This window comes from Sceloporus occidentalis, unplaced genomic scaffold (genome assembly GCF_023333645.1).
Source record: "Sceloporus occidentalis isolate IW3139 unplaced genomic scaffold, rSceOcc1.0.p SCAF_59, whole genome shotgun sequence".
Lineage (NCBI taxonomy): Eukaryota > Metazoa > Chordata > Lepidosauria > Squamata > Phrynosomatidae > Sceloporus > Sceloporus occidentalis.
The window spans coordinates 5,603,270-5,618,507 of NW_028317039.1; the positions used below are offsets into that span (position 1 = coordinate 5,603,270).

Here is a 15,238-nt window from a genome sequence, read left to right on the forward strand (position 1 = left end):
GAGGCTCCGTTCTTGGCTAATACATCCCAGGGGAGGGCAGGATGAGGGAAGTGAACCTCAGCCACTCATATATACCAAAAATGCACACTAGAGCTATTGGAAGTCTTTGAACAAACAGGAACACATATAAGAATACAGCAGCCTACTTCCTCAAACAGCCTCACCAACGATGAATGCTTATTAAAGTGATTTGTGAATAATTAAACTTGAAAAAACATGCTTATGTTGCTAAAGAGTGACAGTTCCAGTGCTGTAGCACACTGCTAGGGTTGCCACCTTTTACCAAGCCATTTCCTGTACAATCTTTGAAGAGTTGCACCTGGGAATGTGCCCAGAGTGTGATTAAGGTTGTGGCTGGGGTGTGGTTTTATTTATTTGATTAATTTAGAACAAAAAATATAGAGACAGGAGACATAATAAAAGAAATTAAAGATGCTTGAGAGGAAAGACGGTGACAAGAGAAAAGTAAAGATAAACAAATAGAAATGAGAGGAAAAACGAAAGGACACAAAATAGAAAGAAGATGGAAAAGAGAAAAGGGGGAATGGAAGGAAATAGAAGAGAGACAAGAAAGACAAGAGGAAATGGAAAGGAAAAAAGGGGAAGAGAAGAGAAAAAAAGAGAAGAGAAGGGTGGGACAAAAGAAAAAGAGGAGAAGGAAAAAGGGCAGAGAAAAAGATAGAATAGAGAAAAATGAGAGGAGAGATGAGTGAGTTACACATCGAATTCTAATGAAGTATTAAAAGTATGACCGCACCTCTACTCTCCAATATCCCTGTCTGGTATGGCTGCTGGATATAGCCAATCACTAAAAATGGATTTTATTCCACTAAAATCAATGGGCACACCAAATACACATAAGTATTAGATTGAAAGGATAGAGAGACTGGCATAACTCGGACCTGTCTCTGAATTTGATCATAAACACTCAGCCTGTAACAATCTGACTGCTATAAAGATATTTAGATTGGCAGTAGCTGGCAGGGAGATTTCTGGAGGGGAAAGTACTATGTAGGGTGTTGGTGAGAAGGTGGATGGATGACACTCGTGAAACTTGCACAAACCCTATTAACATTAAAGACAACCCTAATAGACAGCCACACATGGATTGGAAGATAGTTTCATGTGATACATTATTGCAGTATTGTGCGGGTACAGATAATTGAAGTTTTATTTTTGGCAGACAAAAAAATCTCTTACAGCATCTTCTCCTGATACAGAGTATGAACATTATGTTTGAGATTTAGATTTTGTCCTTGGCTTTGATCTTTGAAATGTGTCAATGGACCTGTGCATATGTAACTTGATCTTAGAATGCAACTCCCTAATTTCCTAGCTCTGCCCCCAGAATCTGTAAGACACACTGACCTTGAAACATGATCTCATGCTCTGATTTTATTTTAACAGTATAGACATGATTCTGTGTATTTGAGTAAGAACACTCCAGCAGCAAACCGACCACATGGTTATAATCTGTGGTTATGTATGTTTTCCTCTGTGAAATACAAACAGTGCAAAGAATCTTGTCTTCAGGCCGCCATGCTTTCATTGAGTGAATAGAGGTGGTAGAGCTTGGACGCCTGTGGAATAGACTAGGTGACAAAGCTAATGAGTGCATAAAATGTATTGCTCTATTACTATTGTCAGTGGCTTATTTAACTTCAGCCCTGCCCTAGGACTAACCCAGGGCACCATCACCTGCCGCCACCTCCATGTCACTGTCCTTTCTACTAGACGTGTCAGCATATGGCGTCATATCCCACCACCAGGAAGAGTGGTGTGAAAGGAAACTATGGAGGACTGCGTCAACTTGGTTGTTAACTACCCCATTGAGCAGTGGAGTTACAGGGAGCCTGATCTCCCAAATAGGTTTTCTGTTATGTAAAAGAGGGGCTGCCTCCCTAAGCCTCTGCCTAGTCAACCTAGGCCAGAATACGCCACTGACTATTGTAATAGGTTTATACATTGGTTCATATATTTTATTACAGATTGCTTTAAAATAAATTGTCATAGCCTTTTATTTGAATCCCTCTATGTCTTTATTTTAACACAATTTAGTTACCATATTGACATTGTCCCCCTCAAGATTTCTTTCCCTTTGGAACCTTGTTCCCTTAATATCATGCTATTAAATTTATAATAGAAAGACCTTAACATTGCAGCTTTTCACACAAACGCTGGCAATTTTCTCATCAATTTTAGTATCTTACAAAATGTGAGATATTAGTGCTGGGTAATAATTTGGGGGTGGCTTATATGCAAATACTGTCTCTATGGATTTTTTAAATCTTTTTAAGAACCCAATCGGTGGAGTGAGGTGAATTGAGAAGAGTAGCATATATAAATAATATATTATATATTAACATCTCTAAATGCACCTAATACCAGGATGCACCAGAATAATGCAGGTAATCCACCCCTGGAGTGAGTAACCAAAATGTTTTACTTGTAACTCATAGCTGCTAAAAAAAAAAACTGAAAAAAAGCGAGGACTGCACATCAATGACAAAAATGCTGATCATATAGTAAAAAGTAGTGCTGGTACTATCAAAGTATCCAAAATACAGGAAATAAAATATTAGTAATCCACACACACTCGAATATGATTCATAAATAATATACCTTTTATTTATCAAAGGAACAACAAACAAAATACAAAAAAAAAATATACAGAGAGACATAGAAAGAAAAATGAGCACATGAAATGTATTTAATACATATTAATGTGAAAAGAAATGCTTTGGAAAGTACGCTGTGTGGGTGATTTTTTCAGTAGATGCACGTTTAAATCCTTTGTGTTTTTATTTCATTTAATCTTACATAGTGTATACTTATCAACGATATTTTAATCATAAGTGTTAATATTACGTATGTGTTTAAAATGTTGGGAAGCTTCTTCAGCAATAATAACAATAGTTTAATAGTAAGATCATGGTTCATGCAGTGCTACTGTTTTGCCACTAGAGGACCCAAAGACTACTTAGTGCAAAATTCCAAAGAACCAGAAGTCATGAGACCTATCGAGTAAATCTGATACTCTGAACAATAACTCTCAACATAAATAATGAAAGTCGTATTTCAAAGTAACTGGGGTGTGAGGCACCACTGGAAGCCAGCAGCAGTCAGTGGCATATTGAAGTACATCAGCTTACTCTGCATTACTTGGAGATTTATCTCATACAGTGCAGTCTAAGCAGCACAGTAACACCAGCCTCCTAGCAATAGGACTAAACTGCAGCAAAAAAAGTGTATTTAAACTGCACCAGACAATAGTTAAAGTGATCCCACAATCAGCACAATTGAAAGAAATGGCCCTCGGTTTAGCAGCCCATTGGATATTTACCCTGTGTGCCTTAAGCTCAGCCTGGGCTTGTTATCAGCATGCCAAGATATTTTGTAGGTGGTGAAACCCATTTATAAGAAAATCCCACCGCAGGTTATACGTTTCTCCACTAAAAGAGAAGCAGGAAACCTCACCAAAACAGCCAGATACTAACAAATGATCAGATGGAGATCATCTGATGAGTGGAATGTAATGCATCTTAATATACACTTATTTTATAGGTAAAATAATCTTGGCAAATACTAAATTCTATTTATTACGGGATCCTTAGATTATGTCATTTTCTCAGAAGCCAGCAGTGAGTTTGCTATGCAGCATATCTACTTTCATGTGCCAGATGTTCTAGGGTATAATGTTTGCATAAGACATATTAAGAATTTGAACGTGTTTGTGCTGCGTGAGTGCAGCAGATAGCTTATTGGTAAGCCGGCAGCACCACCTAGTGGATTTAAGCTACTACTACTACTGCATTGGGATTCTAAAACAGATTTGAAGATGGAAGTGCTTTCTTTAAGAGCTACTGTAAGACAGGTTTTAAGAAAGATTATATTTTTTATGAGAGACAAAATTAACAGAAAACGTGGATTTAAAAAAAAATAAAAATAAGTATAGTAAAGGGTGTTTGGTTTTTAACCATAAAAATCAGTTGCATTTTATATTGCTCACTGTATGGTGATATCCACAACTCAGACAAATAGATTTGGGGAAGGACCTTGCACAGGTCCTGAAATAAGGTGATTTATATACAAATGAATGCCTTAATAGTAATAATGCAAAAAATGTAGATGAAAAAACCTTTATATTTCAGCGTTTTAAAGCTACTCAGCATCTCACAACAAGCTGTATTTCGGTCATAGTATAGATATAAATATCTAGTATAGGTATAAATGTGTTCATTGACATGTTTGCTCCTTATAGGCATCCTGAATATCTGAACTAGAAAATATTTTAGGAAAGATTCTAAAATCTGTTTTTCAGTTTTCCAAGTTTAAAAACATATCCTAACCAGCAATATGAAGAATGACACTAACTTCAAAATATAGTTTTTTTGATTGTACTGTGTTTAACTATTTATTTATAAAAATGTGTTATACATGCATTAAAAATGCCCCAAGAATACCGCAGGTCTCTAATCACAAATATAAGAAAACAATTAAGCAGGGGTAATGAAACTGCTTCCAGAATTGGCTGCATTCAATCATATGCACATTAATGCTTAACTCTGAGAGCAAAGGAAAACAGATTCAACATGCAGCTATGTGGCTTCCTGCTGTGAAAATACATACAAGACATATACTGTTTATTTGTCTCACTACTGAGATTACCCCCTCCTTTCCTGCATATATACATAATCTGTGTTTATTATTGTAGAATCCAGAGAAATCATGTGATGGATTGTTTTTGCTTTTTTTCCACCCACCTGTAAGAAAAAAAATACACAGCTGGATCATACAGGCAGTTTCCCTGCTGGCCCCTGATGTTCCTGCAGGTGTAAGTCCCCAGGCAAAGATTACAATGTTTTTCTATTTCCCAGAGAATAAATACACAAAAGACACGAATTGGGCTCAGGAGGATTCCATGTACAGAATTCCCAGTATCTTTATTACACTTTGAAAAAACTCATCCAACTACAATGTAATAACTGTAGACTGTTTAGAGGATCATGTTAAACAATATGTGATGTTATATATGTTTCCCACCAACTTTAAAACATTGTACTTTGTATAAGATCTTATTTATTTACCACAATAAACTATAGGAAGCAAAGTTTATGTGTTTACCATATAGTAAGCCCTTGTTTGGAAGCATTTGAAAGAGAGCGGAGCAAATTATTTCCATCAGCACATCAAATGTTCAAGGATATCAGAGGTGTTTCTCCAAGCAAAGAGTGCAAAGGTTTCACAGGCAGCCTTTTGCCCTTTTTTGCTTTTAGAAAGCCCCCCAGAGTATCTCAAAATGTGTCTTTTTAATTGAGCTGACTTCTGAATTGTTTGAATTTTCAAGAAAGGCCTCTTTATCCATCGGGATTGGTAGTTCTCATGTATAGAGGATATATGCCTTGCTTTTCAGTCTTGACTACACTTACAGGTAGGATCAACCTGACTGAACTGTTGACTCCTAAATCACAGCAAGTGTTTCAGATGCATCTGAGAGCGGCCAGATTATAAAGCACGCTAACATGTTTTGACACTTATAGTTAAGCTAGTTTCATACTAGACTTGTGCACAAGGCCTAAAATCATTTCGGAGAAATTTGGTGTATCGTTTTTGGTTCATTCATCTTCGAACAATTGTTTCTTCTCTCTATCTATTCTACACAGACTTCTCTGCCCACCTTGCCCTGTCTGTGCCCTTGCATCTGGCCCCTCACCTGATCGCTCACTCACCTTCTCTAGCCTTTGTCTGTTCTCCTCTGATTTCTCTGTGCAGCTGCAGATACAATACTGAAAGCAGAGGTGGGGAGAGGGAGGGAGTTAGTGTGTGAGAGAGAGTGTAAAGCAGCAGAGAAGATACTGATAGGAGTGATGGGAGGGGGAGCATGAGAGGTAAGGGATGGGGTCAGTGTGTGAGAGGGTGAGAAGCTGCAGAGAAGAAACTGACAGACGAGAGCACAGTGCCTCCAGTAGAAGCTGTCTTAAATTATAATATAATCCCTGCTTGTCTGTAGAGGTAAATGAATGCACAGCACATGCTCTGTTAGGTAGTTTTTATAAGATGTTTTAGTTTGACAACATTTGTTCCCCTGCCCATAAAGTGTATGTCAGAAACTGCTTTCATCCAGACTTGAACTCTGATTTCCTTGTGACACTCAGCCTTAAGGCTTTCCCAACCTGTTCTCCATAGCTTAGCCTCAGCTCTGGTAACCAAGACTCCACAAGCCTGAATATGATTGCCGATTCTCATCAGCTGTGTCTGCTCAGGTGCCTGCTCTCACTTCCTGTGACTGTGTCAAATTATTTTGGTTCCTGTTTGCCCTTTAACTAAGGCCACCACTGCTGCTATCGCCAACTTATCTGTTGCCAGGGGCGTACCTAGAGTATTTGGCACCTGGGGCGGATCCTGTATGTGCCCCCCCCCAAACACTTTAAAACTGCATAGCTTCTATCGTTATAAACTGGCGCAGACATTGAAGGTGGTACAGCATTACTGTTACCATTATATACTGAGGCAGACATTGACGGTGGTACAGCATTACACATATCATTATATACTGAGGCAGACATTGATGGGGGTACAGCATAACACCTATCACTATATACTGAGACCGACATTGACGGTGGTACAGCGTAATCCCTATCACTATACATTGAGCCAGACACTGATAATAGTGCAGCATAACTCCTATCACTATATACTAACCCAAACATTGATGTGGTGTAGGCCTACCACTTCATTGTCTGGCTTAGGGATGCACCGAAGCGAAAATTCTGGACTGAAACCGAAAATGCAGCATTTACCTGTCCAAAACCGAATATGACCCCCCCACCATAAAAAAAATCTCACACTTTTATTTAAAGTAAGTAACACAGCAAAATAGTACAAAAAAAATAAATAACAATATTAATATATATATATATATATATATATATATGATTAACAGGAATCACACTCCTATCATGCCCAGGCATACCCAGATTCCAGCATGTACTAGCTGACTTGGCATGATAGGAGTGTGATTGCTGTTAGCAATTATGTATATATATATATATATATATATATATAGTTATTATTATTGTTCACATGTGAACTCAGCACTGGAGGCATAGAATCAGACATACAAATCCTGTATTTGCAGGTATACAATAATAATGTATGGAAACATAGCAAGAGAAAAAACTACAGGCATAGATGATAGGTTGCACAACCCAAAGCCAGCTCTGGCGTCCACACTGCCCACATAGAACCTGACCAGCACCCAGATTACACACATAGGATTTACCATCTTTGTCCCCAAACAGCCCGACCTGTCCCATAAACACCGTGCCTGTGTCATCTTGGTCCCCAAGGCTCAAACATCCTGCTTGTGCCATCTTTGCCTTTCCCAAATCAATTATACATCTATCACACACACAAACACTTTAACAGTCACTCACTAATTCACACTTTCATTCACATAATTAATTCACACAATCATTTATTCTCTCTCATTCACACACATTTACACATTCATTAATGCATTCTCATAAACTCATTAATTATCTCCCTCATTCAGACAATTCATCCACACATTCATTCATTCTCTCTCATTCTCACTATCTACCTTTCCCCCTTTTCTACCCCCCCCGCCAGGTACGCTACTGTCTGTGGCTGCCTTCTCCTTCCCACTGACCTTGGATTGCTTGGCTACACTCACTACCCTTCTTTTGCAGCCACCCTGCAGACCCAGCTGCTGGACTCCAAACCTTCTTAACATCAGTATGTTTAGCTCTAATACCCAGTATTATGGAAAGGTGTGCCTACCTCATAGGAAACTGTCCTTGGAATTTATAATGTTGTTTTTTTTTTATAGAGAAACATAAAATAATTCACAGCAGACAAGGCCCATTCAGTCCAGCCTGTTTTATCTGCTGTAAAAGCTCAAACATTAATCAGTCTGAGATTTGGGAGCTATATGCCAATCCTATGCATGTTTACATTTCCTTACTGTATTCTAGCCATGTCTGGCTCACTATATAATGATAGGAGACATGCTGTATCACTGTCAGTGTCTGGATTATTGTATAATTGTTGAAGCCTGCTATATGACTGTCTGTGTCTGGATCAGTGTATATTGATAGGAGTTATGGTGTCCCGCCATCTGTGTCTGGCTGGCTGTGTATGATGATGAGAGTTATGCTGTACCACTGTCAGAATTAGTATATATTGATGCGAGTGTAAGTAAGATTGCGTTACAGCATGATTTAGAGTCAGTGAGAGAGTGTTAGAGTGAGTGTGAAAAAAACAACAGAAAGCAAACAAAAATTATGATGATGTAAAATAGGAGTAATGCTGGACCGATGTCAGTATATAGTGATGGGAGTTGTGTTGGACCACTGTCAATTCCTGTTGGAATGGGTAGAGAGGTGACATGGCGGGGTTACCTATAGTGGAACAGAGTTGCATTATGTGCACATAAGGTTTGGTGGGTCCTTTCATCAAAATTATGTTTCTTCATGCAGGTTAACAAATCATACATGAATTTTGATTCTATTGGTCTCTTGCTTATGGAAAAAGTTTTTTATTATTTAATTTGGTTCCAGTAAACCTTTATATTCAGACCTGGAAGCAGCTATTGTAGATAGTCAAATCAGGGGCGTACCCAGAGTATTTTGCACCTGGGGCGGATCTTGTATGTGGCACCCCCCCAACACACACACTCTTTAAAACTGCATAGCTTCTATCATTAGGCAAACATTGACAGGGGTACAACATAACTGTTATCATTATATACTGAAGCAGACATTGACGCTGGTACAGCATAACACCTATCATTTTATACTAAGGCAAACATTGATGGTGGTACTGCATAACTGCTATCATTATATACTGAGGTAAACATTGATGGTGGTATAGGATTACTGTTATTATATACTTAGGCAGACATTGACAGAGGTACAGGATAACTGTTATTATATACTGAGGCACGCACTGACGGTGGTACAGCATAACACCTATAACTATATACTAAGGCAAATATTGACGGGGGTACAGCATAACACCTATCACTATATACTGAGGCACGGTGGTACAGCGTAATCCCTATCACTATATCTTGAGCCAGACATTGATGAGGTATAGACCTACCACTTCAACCGAAAATTCAGCATTCACTTAACCAAAACATGCCCAGGTTCTAGCATGTACTGGCTGCCTGGGCATGATAGGAGTGTGATTGCTGTTAGCAATTATATATATATATATATATATATATATGTAAATATTGTTATTGATTTTTTCTGTACAATTTTGGTGTGCTACTTACACTTAAAAGTGTGGACCAAAATTAGACAAAAAAAATTAACAATACTAATATATATATATATATATATATATATATATTGCTAACAGCAATCACACTCCTATCATGCCCAGGCAGCCAGTACATGCTGGAACCTGGACATAATAGGATACAGCCTCCCTATGCCATGCTACCCCCCCCCCACTTACACATCCTTGCTATCACACACACACACACACACTCATTTACAAACATTCAGCATAAATTACAGCATAACACCCATCACTCTCACACACTTACTAATCCACTCTCACGGAATGTTTTCCTACCTTTTCTGTCACTTTCCCTTCGGTGCAGTGAGTGCGTAAGGTGGTGGGCGCGGCTTCAGTGTTGCGCGCCGGGATATGACATCAAATTCCGACGCACAGCATCAGTTGCCATGCGCGTTGCTAGGGAGCAGGATCAGAGGTCTGCATTACCAGACCACCCACTCCCTTGATTGACTTTAAGCCAGTTGGAGGGAGATCTTTGATCTCCCCAACCGAGCCTGCTCCTCTAGAGCACACCCCCTGATGAGCGGCAGCCGGTGTTTCCTCCTCAAATACCACACTGAGCTGATGCTTTATAGCAAAGCTAATGAAGTTCTGTTCACTTGACATCATTTCCTCTACAGACTTTCATGAGCACAGTAAGTGGGTCCCTCTCCCTGTGTGTTATTAACACTTATGCACTGCATGGCAGTGAGAAACACAATCGTGTATTCGTCTCGTAGATTGAACAAAGATTACACACATTTATACATATCATATACACAATGGTTTGTTGTGGAGTATTGTTTTAAAACTAAAATCAATACAAATGTTTTAAAAACTTGTTTTAATGGTATTCTAGCAATAGAAGTATTTTTAAGCAAGAGACACAGAGACTGCAATGACATTATCTTTTGATAGTACTTACATAAAAAAGTTGCTAATGTTGAAAATGGGCCTTGGTCATTATTAACCAGAAACATAAGTTAAACATGTAAGTAGAATAACTAATACTCTAAATTAAATAGCATTCATTCTAAAGTGTAGGATGTATAATATAATTGTCAACTTTCAAGGGCAGCTCTGTAATATTACTGCTAAAGCAAGGAGTGAAGACCTTGCTGGAAGATATATCTGAGGGCTTGAGTTTGTCTTAATTAAAAAAACTATAGAAGGAATCACTGCAGTTCCAAAATACAACTGAAAAGATATTTCATGCTATGGATGAATTTCAATCAGGCTATGAAAATAAAGAATATGTTGATTCCCGTCAGTCTGTCTTCTCATGTACAACAGTTGTCTGTTTTCGCAAGTAGTCTTGGTATTTATGAAGCTGTTCAATGAAACCAGGATTTGGACAGATAGCAGGTCTAGAATTTTTCACAAGCGAAAAGGCTCTGGCAAAACTAAGTTTGTCTTTGTGCATTAGAAACCCAATAATTATTGCTGGTGCACGGGATACTCCTGCATTGCAATGTACAAGTACCACTCCTTCCTGCCAAAATAAAAACATTAATTAGAAAAACAAAACGGCAATTCACTTATACAGCGCTTTAATCCCCCCAAAATGGACTAAAGGAGAATCTGCTACAGTTATGAATATGCATTTAGAAGCAGACTATTTTGGGAAGATGCACCCAAACTTAAAGCTGATCTGCAAGGGAGGGCAGCATGTAAAGCCAAGCCCCCCCCCCCCCCGCCAAATGTACCTAACACGCACAATTACAACCAATCTCTATGGAACTGACACCCTTTTCCAATGCCTATATTTTACAGTTCCATACATGAAATAAATCCATGTATAATGTTTTTAAGTATTACTGAATAACATATGTGTATATAAAAAAAACCAAAAACATTTACTATGGAGAAATGTATTTTAACATCCTTTACTCAAGTCCCACACGATTATTGCTTCTTAGCCCTGTTGCAACCCTCAAAAATAATATTTCCCACCCAAATGGCCTAACCATGTTTTGCTATTTTAACCATAATTTTTTTTTTTTTCATGGTAGATATAACCACACACATAACAGCAAACTTGAGAATCAGGATGTATAACAAAAAGTTTTATCGTGTCTACACTTTTATTTTTTATTTATTTTTTTTTTAAAAGATTTGCTACATATCTGGAGTTATTTGTCAAATGCAATAATAATGCTCTTAACTTCTGTCGAGTAACATGTTTTCTGCATACAATAGCCAATAGAAGCAGGTTTGAATGCATATATACTGAGTGATATACTCAATGAATGCGTTTCAATATAAAATGGAAACTTATTTGGAGTGTTAACAGCAGTATGTAACCTGAGTGAGGTCACTATGCAAACTAGGGTTCAGGTAACCCGTAATGTATTCTTTGAAAGGGAAGAGGATACCCCACACAACAAAGACTTGTGCAACACTATCTGTCACGATCTTAATCTATAATAAATAATCCAAGGTGGATCTAAAGCTGATCCTGTATGAAGACATGTTGTGTGTCTGCAGTACTCACTAGGAAATTATTTCAAGTTTTTTTAGGGGCAATGAAAAAAGTGTCCATATTGAACTTTACAATAACAAATACAGAATTCTGGTTAATCATTAGATCAGGTCTGTGGCTGCCAGATGCTCAAGATTTTCTTTATCATCAAGCGATAAACATAAAGCGATAAAGGAGAAATGGAATTTGAGCAGGAAATACATATACAGGATTACATCACAACAGCATACCATAATCTGTGGGGTAGTGTAGCAAGATGTTCCAAGATAAAAACATTTTGGAACCTCTGTTCCAAACACATGGAAGGGGCACAATGGAAAGGTTGAACTTGGTGGACTTATTTTCAACACTAATAACTATACATAACCATGTAAGGTTTAAGGGGATATTATCTGTTCTACCACTGGCTATACAAACTATGTAATAAAGTAATTCAGATCTTCAACATAAATGACCTAGTTCTGTATTAGTATTAGGAATTAGTGAATTAGTAAAATTTACATTTTTCTTAAGTTTTAATGATTTCTTATGTTCTTCCAAGATCATTAAAACCAGCTTTATTTTGACAAGGTTAATTATATTCTCACCTTTAACCCTGTATAATCCTATTTGTTTGCTATGTTTAAATATATTGTTTGCGGTACTGAATGTTACATGGCGGACCCTATACTTCACAAACATGATGTTCTATTATACCTGCATCTCTGCTTGCTCTATGAAACCAAAGCATTCTGGGAAAAAAGATGCAATATCGGTCTCCGGGAGATCCAAAATAGAGATTTTCTTATAAGTAAATTCATTTGGAAAAACATTTTCTACTCCATAAGCTACGTTCAAGATATGTGTGACCTACAAAACAGAAAACCATGTTAGAGACGATTCCTACATGAAATACTGAATTTCTTACTGACAGCCAAACGTAACATTTTATTCAAATGTTTAACCTTGCAGCAAACAATGTACCAAATAAAGAATGCCGCAAAGAACAGGTATGCAAAAATTTGCATTTTTTCACCAATAACAAAGATATTATGTAGAAACATTATCACAGCGCTATGGTAACCCTCTTCTAGCATTTAAGACCATAAAGAAAAATGATAAAGCAAACCAAGCTATGGTAACGTTATAATATCACAAGCATATATACCTTGTATTTTTTCAATACATGCAAGTCCTGTGCAACATCTTGTGATCCTATAAAAAAAACAAACCAAATAATAAGCAAGCAAAGATGAAACAATATGTTTAAATGCCGTTTGGATATGCAGCAATCTACGCAATCCTGAAATATATTTTTGTTGGCTTGTGGGGAATATGTACATGAAGTGTTCTTACCGTGGTCATTAAGTGTCATCCATTGGAAGTATAAAAGTACCACCAAGATGTCCGTAAGGTAATGCATACTGGCTACGCTTGGCTTCTAACTCTTCACATTTTGTTTCTGTTAGTCCAAGTAACTAGCTCTGATTTTCAGGGTCACATCAGGACGAGAACCCAGTTCTTTCACTAAATAATGCATATTAAAGTACTCTGCCAGTACTCAAAATATATATTCTTCAAAAAAAATAAAAAATAACAAAGCACTTACCTAAGGTAGATGCTGCAGCCCCTCTCTTACTGAGCATGAAACCTGGTACTGCTAAAATTATCCACACGTCAACAGAATCTGTTCTCATTATATAAATGAAAGATAACATTTATTTCTTCATACTAGGGATGGTCCATAATTTTAAACTACTTTCTTTAGACAGTCTTGGCTTGGAGCCCCTGGTTAGGCATGTAGACGGAATAGCCAATGATTACTATATGATTTAAAGAGCCAGTAATGCTGTTAATTGGTATATGTAATATTCCTTTAATTATCCCTGTTCATTAAACCTCATGCTGTAGAAGCACAACTCCTTATCTATAAACTTTGTAGGCTTACACCAATTCATCACAATTTACTACAATGAATTTACCACGGACCTTGAGCATTTTTTTCATGCACTTAGTAAAAGTGTGATGTCATAACTCTATAAAGGCAAAGAAAATATTATGGGGAAAAGTGATAAAAATGATCAAACAGCCTATCAGAAAGTTTCACTAAAATCAAAATTATGATCAGTTGCCAACAACTCAAATTAGGTTTTGCTGCTACTAAGCAACACATGGACTGAGACCAAAATGAGAGTCAATGGTATTTATTGACCAAATCAGCTTGTTTTAATTATGAATATTTTTTTAATATTTATTTTATTACTTTTTACTGACAGTAAATGTACGGATGGTTGGTTTACCCTTATCTTAATATAGGTGAAACGCACCTTAATAATAAGTATTCTAGAGCTGAAATGTAAATCATCTTTCTGTTTTTACAATGAGTTTTGCTAAGGTCCTTATTTAAAAAGAATATATTATATATAAATCATATTCTCTATGTGGATTTAACCTACACAACTCATGGAGTGCAATCTGACTGCTATATCATGGCATCATAATATGCTATCAAGTACTCAGAGTACCTTCATGCTCTTCATACTCACCAAGCAACAGCCATGGCTTAATAACCCCAACCTGCAGGTCCACACTCAGATCCTGCACATAGCCACATCCAGCTCCATCAGTCTGATCTGGGTCATCCACAGTATGCACCATAGAGTCCTTCCAGGTCTCTATGATCCTTTTCCCAGATAAGGTTGTCACTCGGGTGCATTGTTTCCTGAGTTTATTCTTAGAAAATCCTTTGATCTCCTCTCCCAGCGAGTGCATCACATGGGTGTTAGTTCAGTCTCCGGCAGGGGTGATTTGCATCTGCTGCACTCGCAATCTTCACGCCTCTGATCCTTTTCGCTCCCTGTACAAACGGGAAAATTGTGTTTTTGCATAGACACGTTAAGCTTCTTTCTATTGGTCAATCTATGAGCAGTTCTGATTGGTTTCTATTCTAGACCAAAAGTGAAGGAACAGGCAATGCTGTACCCCTCTTCCTCAGGTGCGTTAGGGATAAGTAGATAGCGCTTTTATTTTCGGATCGTGACCGGAGGTGGCAGGTGGACCGGGTGTGGTAGGATTTTTGCGCGTGCATAGAATATTCTAGAATGTAGAATAGTTAATATAAATGTCAATGAGGAGGAGGCCAGCTTCACTATCTGTTCTCCAGCTAGCGAATAGATTTTAACCCCTTAACGGCCAGGCTGTTTTTTTAGTTTTTGTACCCTTCGTGACCAAGGCAGTGCTCGTGTTTAGCGGTAATCTTCTCCTCTCCTATATATTGTTTTTAGAAAGAAAGGTTTTCTTCAGATACCATTTTGATCATATTTAATTTCCTATGAAAAATAATAAAACCTGATAAAAAATTGAAAAAAAGCATTTTCACTTTTATTTGAGAGATCTTTTACATATCTACAAAAGCTAATGAAAACACTTGCTAAATAGATTCTACTATTCGCCCTGAGTTATAGG

At 37.5% G+C, this 15,238-nt stretch overlaps 1 protein-coding gene across 1 annotated transcript; it reads right to left on the reverse strand.

Annotated features, from left to right (window-relative positions):
- Positions 1-10,579: 10,579 nt before the first annotated feature.
- LOC149287586 (dual specificity protein phosphatase 19-like) lies at positions 10,580-14,545 on the reverse strand. Its single transcript, XM_089492793.1, has 4 exons — positions 14,320-14,545; positions 12,942-12,988; positions 12,491-12,643; positions 10,580-10,804 (listed from the first exon to the last, which is right to left on the reverse strand). Exons 1-4 carry the CDS (start codon positions 14,543-14,545, stop codon positions 10,580-10,582), a joined length of 651 nt encoding a protein of 216 aa, XP_089348919.1.
- Positions 14,546-15,238: the final 693 nt, after the last annotated feature.

What these genes read in the sequence shown, in the direction of transcription:
- LOC149287586 (XM_089492793.1), bottom strand. Translation starts at nt 14,545, where the DNA reads ATGCACTCGCTGGGAGAGGAGATCAAAGGATTTTCTAAGAATAAACTC. An exon ending in ATGTATTGAAAAAATACAAG is followed by an intron (nt 12,644 to 12,941) that starts GTATATATGCTT and finishes TCTGTTTTGTAG; the next exon opens with GTCACACATATCTTGAACGT. An exon ending in TAGAGCAAGCAGAGATGCAG is followed by an intron (nt 10,805 to 12,490) that starts GTATAATAGAAC and finishes TTATTTTGGCAG; the next exon opens with GAAGGAGTGGTACTTGTACA.